We start from the raw sequence: 11,804 nt of genomic DNA, 5'->3' as shown, positions 1-11,804 counted from the left end.
AACGAGGAGGCCCAGTGGTTTGATCTCTGTCGTTGCGGTTGTAGTGCGTCGTTGCTGGCGCTGCCGCATGATTTGGCTCATGAGGTTCTGCCATTGGAAACGGAACTGTTCCTCCGTCATCTTTGGCCATCGACGTTGATTTTTATTTTTTGCATCGGGTGCTGACGATCAGCAACAACAAAATTATTTCGATCAGCTGTTGGTGTTTACAATCGTTAAGGCTTGATTGTCTCACGCATACTCTGACATGACACATGACAGTAATGGGTTTGTATTGGTATGTTTGGGCTGCGCTTCGGCATCAGCTCACCAGGCAGCGCTGGCGTCGTCGTGATTTGGTGGTTTGATTAAGGACGATGGATTTCAAAAATTATTTGTATGGAGAGTCACGTCTGTTTGTCTGTGCTGCAACGTTCCGGCAGCGTTTCGCGACGCGGCAAGATTAAGGCTGCAGGAGATGGAAAACCGTGGGATCATCGAAAAGGTCACCACCGCGCCGAACTGGATAAGCGGCATGTCCGCCGTTGCTAAAGGTAACACAGCTAGTTCTTGGATTGGGCGGCCCGTCCTTCAACACCGTTCTTCTTTTTTTCTTTTATTTAAAGGGAAGGATGACTTCCGTCTTGTGGTCAACATGAAGGGCCCCAATAAGGCCATCAAGCGGGAGTATTTCCGACTTCCCCTGATCCAGGAAATGAAGTCCAAACTAAGCGGAGCTAAAGTCTTCACGAAGCTTGATCTGACCAGCGCCTTTTATCATCTCGAGTTGGCCAAGGAGTCCAGGGACCTAACCACTTTTCTGTCGGAATGTGGGATGTACAGATTCACTCGTTTGATGTTTGGCGTCAACTGCGCCCCGGAGGTTTTCCAGCGTGAAATGATGCGGATTTTCAAAGAGATTTGCAACGTAATTATCTATATCGACGATATTTTGATTTACGGCGAGAGTCTGGAGGAGCTGCACAAGACGGTTTCGGAGGTGCTTCGAGTGCTAAGGGCGAACAACTTGACTCTCAACGAGGCCAAGTGCGAATTTGATAAGGTGCGTGTGAAGTTCTTGGGTCATGAGTTGGACGAGAATGGCTTTCACATTGATGAGGCCAAGATCAAGCACATCAACCAGTTCCGTCAGCCAAAAACCTCATCTGAGCTCCGAAGCTTCCTTGGTCTAGCCTCGTTTGTTAGCCCTTACATTCAAAACTTCGCTGAATTGACAAGCTCGCTGTGGAAGGTCGCGACAACGAAGACCTGGAAGTGGGAAGCGGAGCAATCTGCGGCTTTTGAGGCAACGAAATCGCGCATCGCCGACTGTACGCTAGCGCTGGGCTACTTTTGCGAATCGGACAGAACCGTTCTCTACACGGACGCATCCCCGGTAGCGCTTGGGGCGGTTTTAGTGCAGGAGAATTCGGAACGAACCCCACGGATCATCAGTTTTGCATCGAAAGCGTTGACGCCAGCAGAAAGACGATACGCCCAGAATCAACGAGAAGCATTGGGCGCGGTCTGGGCGGTTGAATACTTCTCGTATTATCTGCTGGGAAGAAGTTTCACCTTGCGTACAGACGCAAAAGGTGTCGCTTTCATACTGAACAGGTCAAGGGAAGACTCGAAGCGAGCACTAACGCGTGCGGACGGCTGGGCGTTGCGTCTCAGCCCATACAGAATCACGGTCGAGTACGTCGAGGGTAAGTTTAACATCGCTGATCCGTCATCTCGACTATACGAAGGCCTAGACGATCCCTTTGACGAGTCCGCCAATCCCTGGAAAATCGCAGCAATCGAATCCAGCAACGCCGGATTCCTGACAGAAGATGCGATTAAGATCGCAACCGCACAGGATCCTACGTTGACCAAGGTGATGCGTGCTCTCGAGACCGGAGATTGGCCTAAACAGTTGCGCAGATTTCAAGCAGTCGGTGATGACCTTCACGTGAAGAATGGTTTGCTAATCAAGACAGGATGCGTCGTCATGCCGGAGTCACTGCGGAATCAAACTCTGGAAGTGGCGCACGAGGGTCATCCATCATCAGCAAAGCTGAAAAGCATTTTGCGAGCTCGCGTCTGGTGGCCAGGGATGGCAAAGGAGGCTGAGGATTGGGCCGAGTCATGTGCAACGTGCGTGACCAACGGACGACCAGAAAAACCTACACCGATGGAGAGAATCGCTATTCCATCTGCCGTGTGGGACACAGTTGCCCTCGACTTCAATGGACCGTATCTGAAATTTGGAGGTATCTACATACTTCTGCTAGTCGATTACAGATCGCGGTACTTGATCGCTCGAGGTGTTAAATCGACCAGCTTCGACTGCACCAAAAAGGTCCTCGACGAGATTTTTGACAGAGAGGGGTTTCCAAAGAACATCAAATCGGACAACGGCCCCCCCTTCAATGGCGAAGATTATAAACGTTACTGCACGGACCACGGAATCAATGCCATCTTCTCAACACCGCTGTTCCCTCAGCAAAATGGTATGGTGGAATGCTATATGAAACTCGTGAATAAAGCCATGGCCTCCGCTGTAGCGAACCAAACGAACTACATGGTTGAGTTGCAGGCCGCGATTAAAGCTCACAACTCCGCTCAGCACGCCGTGACAAAGGTTCCTCCAGAGGAGGTTATGAATGGACGCAAGATACGCCGGGGACTACCATTGCTGGACAGCACCGTTGCGCGCAACGATGAGCTCATCGAGGAGCGCGATCAAAGAGCGAAGCAGATGGCGAAACACCGTGAGGACAACCGTAGGGGTGCCAGGGAGTGCCGCGTAATGCCTGGTGATACCGTGGTCGTCGAAAGGCAAAACCGTGTCAAAGGCGACAGTCGGTTCGATCCGACCAGATACACTGTCCACAAGCAGTCAAACGGGAACCTCGTGTTGTCGGACGAGAAAGGTAAGCTCCTTAAGCGACATGTATCGCTCACTCGGAAGGTGAAGGTCTGGCGGGATCCGAAGTCTGGTTCTAGGTTGCCAGGACCGATGCCACAGGAACCGACCGTACAGTTGCAGCCTTCTGAAACGCTAGAAGAACAGGCGGATGTCCAGACGCGCTCAAAACGAGCCACAAAAGTTCCAGCTTATCTCCAGGATTACGTCCGCCTGATCGAAATGGAATACGGGAAGTAATTATTTCGCACCAATTTCTATCCTCTTTGAATTAAATTATACTTTGATTGAACTTTTCTTACATTTCTCTGGTTGACCGACAGAATTCCTTCATTTTTTTTTAATAAATACATAAATAGCAAGCCGTGAGTTTATTTTTAAATGACGAAGGGGGATGTGGGGCATAATATTGAGCAATCACTGTGAGGGCTCTACTGTCGTGTGCCATGAGCGAGCTCTACTGCCTAATGTCACAACTGAGTGACACTCACTGTGAGAGCCAGTCTTTGGCTCTCAGCAAACGGTGGCTCTCACTCAACCGCGACGTGTGTCGGGCGAGCAAGCAATCGGCCTCTTTCGTACGACGGTGCTCGCGAGGTAAGCACACGCGCTGGGAGCTTCTCGTCTCGAGCCGGAAGCACACATACTGCAAAATAATTCGTTTATTTAGAGAGAAACACAGGGAAAAAAGTTTAGATACCTCATCAGGGGTGACATTGGGTCTAGGGGATGGGATTGGGTCATACAAAAATGCTGAAATTTGTATGACCCAATTTCACCCCCCAGACCCAATGTTACCCCTGATGACGGTAGTTAATCTGCCAAAGGTACGTGGATGTTCTTTCACGAATAAAGCGTAGAATTGAGTGGAACATTTGTAAAAGTTTACCCCCTTCGATTTTTTCCATTATTTTTTATGTTTTACTCAACCCAAATTGCCAACTTTTGAGCTGTATTATAAGAGTGCATTTCCGCTAATTTATGATTTCTAGAAAAAATGTAGTTTCGAAAAAAATACCAAACTTTTTTTAGAAGTATTTTGAATGTAATATTGAGTTTTCAATCAAAAACTGCTTTTGTATAATTTTGATTAGGTGTACCGTTTTAAATTTATAACCGTTTTTAAGAAAGTATTTATGATTTTTTTGTACTTTTTCAATTTTTTAAATACCTAGTGTCCATGTCTGACAAAAAAATATTTTCAGATAACTAAGAACATTTTCAACAACAACAGCTATTGTGTTTCATATGTTTATAGGACCTTTTGAAAAAAAATCTCGGGAAATGGCCTTTCAAAGAATAAAAATTGAAATAAAACAATACTAGAGTTTTTTTTGAATAGGTCCTATAAACATATGAAACACAATAGCTTATTGGACCTTCTCAAAAAAAAAAAAAAAAGAAACCTCTGGAATATTTCTATGTGCTACTCTATTGGCCCTCATATTCTTGAAAACTATTGATCCAATTTTCAGTGTCTACAAATTGAACTTTTGTATTTTTATTATATTCATAATTTTCGATTTTTAAAAATTACATTTAAATTTACAGTTCAAAAAGGCGAAAAATTAGTTTCGAGTGATTTTGAACGTATTTGTAGCACTTTTGTATGAGCAGCTCTCAAGTTTGAAGAGACTTGGTTTGCTGAATAGCTAAAATATTGCTTTATGATTTTCAGGAAATTCAGGATTTTTAAATATGACTGTTTGAAAAAGAGATATTGAGGTCAAACAAAAAACCAACAGAAATTGGTTAACCAGCCATGACTTGATAATCGTTCAATGAAAAAAAGCTGTAGAGTCCTTTGAAGTAAGTTTATATACAATAGTACACTCGGTTTGCAATCATTGTTTTGAAATAATGTTCAAAAGTTCACTAATATTCAAAATATCTTATCCAAACATGGAAACATTAGTTATCAACGTCAGAAGATGCATTTTTTTATTGTTTTTTGTTGATAGAAGTTCTATTGAATTTTAGAAGTTTCTTGAATATAAAAGTTTTGTTTTTCGAAGAAAGGGTGACATAAACGTTGGTAAATATTTGCAACTGCTTTAGTTGACTGAAAATAATATTAAGGCCGTTGCAAATATTTTTCAAAGTTTATTTCACCTGATCGAAACATCAGGGGGCAAAAAAAATGTTTTCAGAAAACTTAAAAATTTTGAAGGAAATAGAAGTCTAACCAACTGAAAACAATTAGAAATGCATTTTCCTGCGATAAGTATCATGTTTAGCATGTCTGGGATCGATCAAAAATATTTTATTTTTTTGTGAAATTCCACCGAAATAAGTTTTTTTTCGGCGAAAAAAAAATTTCTTCAATTCTTGGATATTTTGAAAACTAATGATTGCGATGCAAATAGTAGTTTATGCAACAAGTTGCAAAAAAAAGGATTTTTTCGGCACGAGTCGTACATTTATCCGACGAGATTCATCGAGTTGGATAAATACGACGAGTGCTGAAAAAATCAAGTTTTGCAATGAGTTCCATACAACATTTTTTGCAATTTCGAAAAACACCCATTGAGTGAAATTTCATGTCAAATTTTCATTTATTTTGTCAATAAATCGTTTGAATCAAAACAATTTTGAAAAGTGTTACTTTTCGAAACAAGTGCTGAAAAGTTCAACTTTTCAGCACCCATTTCAGTGCTGAAAAGTAGAACTTTTCAGCATTTATTTTGAAAAGTGTTGCTATTCGATTCTGTTATTTTTGGTACAGAAAAGTAGGCTATTTCGTCGTTCAAGAATGACAGGAAAAGTAAGTAGTTTCACGACGGAATTGCAAAAATGCATTTTAAAGCACTTTTTTCATTCAAATATGGAGACAATGGCTTGTAATTTGATTTTTTTTTATTTTTTTATTTTTTTGCAACCCAGCCCCCCCCCCGCTTCGACCCCTATCAGAGTCGAGGGACATAAACATCAAAAAATATTTGAAACGGCCTAATATGATTTCATATTGTTTTTTTGTCAACATCATATTTTTTATTTCAGTTTTTTTTAGTTATTTTAGTTAGCATGTTTGGGCTGTACAAAACCTATGATGATTTTTGTAGAATTCCGATATAAAGTACCGCAAGAAGTTTAGCAATAATTGCAAAACAATCGGACCGTTTTAAAATGCATTTTTAAACACATTTTTTTTAAATGTTGGCTTGTAATTTAAATTTTGTTTATTTTTTTGCCTCCTATCTCGATTTTGGTAAGGCAACAGAATCATTTGACGAGGTAATTTTTTAATGAGCATTAAATAAGTTTGAATTAAATTTCGAAATTTATTACAGAAAGTTTTGCGAGAGTGAGTGCGAGTTCTCACCCACTCAGCGCACCCTGTCCTTCCGGTGGTGGTTCTGTCAAAAACTTATTTTTTTTGTATTCTTCCTTTCGCTTCATCAACCGGCAACAGTAGTCATGTATGTATGCATGTGTGTGTAATCCTGTTCGTGTGCTCATGTGCACGGTGGCAGACGAAAATTGTAGCGCTCCCCTGTTCCGGAACCCGGAGCCAGAGCCGGAAGAGGAAGGAGCGCACCAGCCAACGTTGGAAACGCGATGCGATTTTCGGTTGAAATTTAACTTCCTTTTTCCGCTACCGTTTTTGCAAATTTTATATTATATTTTCACCCTCACACATACACACGCGTGCTCGCACACACACATACAGTTGGCATTGCTGCTCATTTTCGTACTTTTTTTTGCTTTTGAGTCCGGTCTGTTTTCTGTTTTTGCGAATAAATTCATGTTTCACACAGAATTTTCCAAGGGATGTTCCACCCGACCCCGCGTCGACGAGTCATGGTAGGCCGTGGAAAGTCAGGTGGGTGGGTGGTGAAAGGGTGGGAGGTAGGGTAGTTCCTGCATGCATACAATCTCCGTTTTTCGACTGCACGCCGATTTGCTCGCCTGTTTTTTTTTTCGCTGGTGCGCTTCCTGTTAAAAACTGTGGACAATTTTGATGGCAGGATGGGGGGCAATTGGGATGTACCCGGGGGTAAAAAAGTGCACCATGTTGGCTGTGATTTGAACTCGGTTAGGGGAGATTGGGTAATGTTACTTAAATTATTTCAAATTGGGTTACATATCTTGACTTTTTTTTGATAAGGTCCTATAAACAAATGTAAACATTGAGTGTATCCCTTTCACACCTTATGTCAAAGTCCATCGGAGTAAGCGGGATACACTCAATGTTTACATTTGTTTATAGGACCTTATCAAAAAAAAGTCAAGATATAAAGATCAAATTCATTACAAAAATTTTGCCATAAGTTGCATACAAAATTTATTGCAATTTAAATGGGATTCTAAGTCAAGTGTCCATGTGTTTACTTTCACCGTTCAAATCAAACAATGCTGAAAAGTCGTACTTTTCGATGCAAGTGCTGAAATGTTCAGCTTTTCAGCACCAATCAGATCAGTGCTTAAGGGTTGAACTTTTAATCCCTTGTAGCGAAAGGTTTTTTATTCAATTCTGTTATTTTTGGTAGGAAAAAGTAGCCAGTTTCGTCGTTTAAGAATGACAGAAGTTTCCTCAACAATCCCATTCCTCCCCTAAACCAAATTGCAGCTCTGCACTGGACGGGGTGGAACCCGGCGTGCTTGTTGAACTGCCGGCGAAAAGCCGCACGAGCAAAATAAAACAACATATTTCACGGAAAATAAAAACATTTTCCACACCCTCCGTCACCAACCACCCTGTTCTAGCTGGCAGAGAGAAAAAAAAAAACCCGCGCGGGAAAAACGGTTTTCCATCGTCAAACTATTTGCGGAGCTGTGCTGCGACGATGCAATAGTGATGCATATTTTTATATTCCTGGAATCATATTTTTCGATCGTGAAAATACACACAAACACACGCGCTCGCAGGACACCATGACCGAAAGCCAGGTGGGTTGGCGTGGAAGGGGTCAGAGGTGGAAAAACCCATCGTAGTAGCATTAGTTTTGCACTAAGTTTTTCGGGAATAGTTTGCGAGGGGGGGGGAGCGGGTGTGGTGCATCCAAAGCATGCTGCGATGGCTTCAATTGAGTGCCACCATCAAGCCAGGGGGCCTCGCACATGCACACACATTTAGTGGGAGTGCGGAGTCGACATAGTTGTTGGGATATGAAAATATGTTATTTTATGACAGAGTGGCAACACATGCAACGTGGCAACGGGTAGTTTTTGGGTGGTGAGAGGTGAGGACAGCAGTGGTGATGATAGTGATAACTATCGGCAATGCAGTGCAGCAGTTTTTCCTCGGTAGTTGAGTTTGGGATGATGAAAGGGATGAAGTTCATATAATACTCTCTAGGTTATTATATGTTATTACAACATTATTTTAATATTGATTAGTAATGGTTTTGGAAATTATATTTCCAATAGAGTAAGGAACTATTTATTCATCGATTGGCTTTTGATAAAATAAAACGATAAGCGATAAAGATGAGTAAATTTGTTTACAAGTTTTTTTTTGCATTAAAATTTGGACCAATAGTTCCCCGAATATCATCGATTGCAAATCAAGATTTTATTATAATAGGTATCATTAGCTTTGGTTCACCCAATGATGTCATTGTTTCATAATTTGCAATCTTTGTATCAACGATTTTCGGAAGATATTCGGAGAACTATTTATCCGCTGTTTGCTTTGTTTGCTGACTTAAAGGTCTTTGGACCAAAGTGCTTAGTCCTTGAATCCGAGCTCCATTTTTCGGTATCTCGTCACCGTACAATCCCTTTAATTTTTATGGATTTTACACGTTTTTCAGTGATTGGTAGCTCATAACTATGAGGAGATAGAATTTAGGAAGCATAAGGACTATTTCCCGTTCCTCAACTTCCAGACCGAGCCACGTAGCCCAGTGGTAACGCTTCCGCCTCGTAAGCGGTAGATCGGGGTTCAAATCCCGGCTCGGACCAACACAACTGGTGATCTTTTCCCTTCTGGAATCGATTGCTTAGTAAAGGGAAGGTAGTGTATCGTCACAAACTGGACCTTATCACGACACCTTAGGGAGGCGACCTATGGAATGTTAACATTACACAGAAAAAAAGTTGAATTTTGGAATGTTGAAAATTTGGTAGGTTGAATATTACCTCTTTTTTTGAGTAATATTACAAAAAAAATGTGTAAAAATGTGAACCTGATGAATATTCATCAAAAACTGATGAAAATTCATAATTTTCTGGGGTAAAATTAATCATTTTTTTTACACAAAATCTGTCACCATTTCCTGATGAATATTTTCCTGATGAATATTACCATTTTCTGTGTAACCTTAACATGTTAACATTAAGTTGAGAATGAAACTGCCACTGAATCCGCTTTGTAAATGCCGGCCCCGATACTCTTCAAGGGTGTTCCCATCAGGAACTGGGAAAGATTTACTTTTTACTTTTACAACTTCCAAAAATCTTGAGATATCGATCCGGTGTGCTCTTTTGTAATAAGCTTGCTGGGATTCCTATTTAGATAGTACAAGAGAGTACACAGGCATCGATATGTTATTTTATTCCGTTCATTTCAATTTGATAAATTATCTCAAATTGAATAACATCATTCATAACCATAACCAAAACATTTAAGGAAACGTATTATTTTAAATTCTTTTCAAATTCTATGATTTAGGTAAAAAAAACCCAAAATTGAAAAAAAAATTAAAAAAAGGTTCAAAACATAGGGACCATCCATAAACCACGTGGACACTTTAGGGGGGGGGGGGGGGTATGGCGATTGTCCACGCTCCATACAAAAACGTTTTTTTTTGTATGGACAATTGTCCACGAGGGGGGGGGGGGTGTTGAGAATTCCAAAAAAGTGTCCACGTGGTTTGTGGATGGTCCCATAAGGAAATTTCAATGGTTTTTTATCTGGTCTACACAGAAAAAAATGATGGTAATATTCATCAGGAAATGATGACAGATTTTGTGTAAAAAAGGTGTAATATTGTATCATAAAATGGTGAATTTTCATCAGATTTTGGTGAATTTTCATTAGGTTCACATTTTTACACATTTTTTATGTAATACTACAGGAAAAGAGGTAATATTCAAACAACCAAATTTTCAACCTTACAAAATTCAACTTTTTTTTTCTGTGTATATGGTTTTCTACTTTATGTCAGCAGATCGAAGTAGTCTACAATCGGAGGAAGACGTCAAATTTTTTCGCTGCTGCTTTTTTCCATGAATTTTCGTTCCAAAAAATTAAAAGTGGTTCCGGAACTAATCAGTGCAGTGGTCAATTGTGTTGTTCGTGATGGAATTGCTCAAGTAGTGGTTCCAGTCAACCGGACGAAGCAGTTCGCGCCGCAAACGGCCAAGCTGTACCGATCGGCGTTCATGCTGCGACAAAAGATGCTGATTGCCATTCAGAACTTTGAGAACGCATGATCGAGCTGATCGGACCCAACTGGAAAATCTTCTACCAGAAGTGCTAAACTATCATCAGGACTTCCTGGACCAGTTTATCAAAAATTGCATGCTGACTGATCCGGACCTGCTCAAGAACATCATCAACCTGTGCAACATTTGGTGCTTCTTCCGGTTATCACCACGGTCAGCTTTCCCCAGCAGCAACAGGAGAAGCAAATCGTCGTTGGAAGCGATTCAAATCCTAAAACTGAGAATCTTTACATTGGAAGCCGGAAGAGAAGTTCGTGTTTCAAAATTTCTTGAAAAATGAAATGGACCAGGATCCGATTCCAAATTTGGTGAGCCCGTTCTTTTTTTCAACACAAACACTTTATCACTTATTCTATCATACTCTCATAACAATCAAGACAAATACGCCAACCTTATTATATACGTGGTAGGGTGTTCCCTCAGTCGTTCGCTGTGAGTTGTGGATTGCCTGCTTCTCTAATGAAGGTTCGACTGGGGGGGCATGCTTATTAATTTCTCGTCGCTCCATACCCTCAGTGACGTGATGGGAGCAAGGGCGTCTATGCGAAGTGTCCCTACACCCGCTACAAATTTCCGGCGCTTGGGGAGGGAAACTGGAAACCATTTTGATTTATGCGCCGGTATTTGTAGCATTAAAATTCGTGCAAAAAAACTTATGCACGTGGGTGTACAGATGGAGTAAAAGATGATCGAATTGTTCACCTAGCGCTCACATGTGTTTCGGGACCAAGTTGCCTGCGGGTATGGGGATCATACATACATACATATGGTTTTCTACTTTATGTCAGCAATAAAATTAAGCTGATCCCTTTTTACTCCCTTTAAAAAACCTATATTTCAGCAAGTTTTTCATATTTTTTCATGTATACACAAAAAATGGTAATCTTCAGCAGGGAATGATGACAGATTTTGTGTCAAACTAGAAACTGGTGAATTTTCATTAGTTTCTGGTAAATTTTCAATAGGTTCACATTTTTAAACATTTTTTAGAAAAAAATATTCAAAAAAGCCGTAATATTCAACCAACCAAATTTTCAAGTTCCAAAATTCAACTTTTTTTCTGTGTACACAAGTGAAATGAAACAACATTATTTTTTTGCCCTGTTTTAATTGTTAGCGTAAACACAATTATTAATAAAATGTAAGAAAAAAACAACCTTGAAAACTTTTAAAAGGCTCAGTTTAGAAATATGTAAATAATTTGGGTAAAATTCACGAACTATTGAAATATTACTTTTATTACTTCGGAGAGTATAGACAGTTTCTGTGTCAGGAAAATGTGAAATATTTGAGAAAAATATTCAAAAAACTTTAACCTGCTGCACCAGTGGCTAACAGTATTCTTGAATATTTTTTTTCGATAAACATGGATTGTTTCAATGCAAAAAATCATAACACGGTTAAAAAAACACAAAAAATACCGAAAGCAAATTCATCCCTGCCCCACTATCGAGTTGATAGTTTATAGTGAGCCACTTCGCCGGTTCTCGAAAAAACAAAAACAGTTAAAAAAGTACACCCA

The 11,804-nt window shown here is 40.5% G+C and overlaps 1 protein-coding gene across 1 annotated transcript; it reads left to right on the top strand.

Annotated features, from left to right (window-relative positions):
• Positions 1 to 401: 401 nt before the first annotated feature.
• LOC120413851 (uncharacterized protein K02A2.6-like) lies at positions 402 to 3,130 on the top strand. The gene is made up of 2 exons (XM_039574807.2): positions 402 to 533; positions 606 to 3,130. Exons 1-2 carry the CDS (start codon positions 458 to 460, stop codon positions 3,128 to 3,130), a joined length of 2,601 nt encoding a protein of 866 aa, XP_039430741.2. The 5' UTR covers positions 402 to 457.
• The last annotated feature ends 8,674 nt before the right edge of the window (positions 3,131 to 11,804 follow it).

The sequence above is a fragment of the Culex pipiens genome, chromosome 2 (assembly GCF_016801865.2).
Source record: "Culex pipiens pallens isolate TS chromosome 2, TS_CPP_V2, whole genome shotgun sequence".
Lineage (NCBI taxonomy): Eukaryota > Metazoa > Arthropoda > Insecta > Diptera > Culicidae > Culex > Culex pipiens.
Note: the sequence above shows the minus strand (reverse complement) of the source record. Positions and strands in the feature narration are given on the sequence as shown.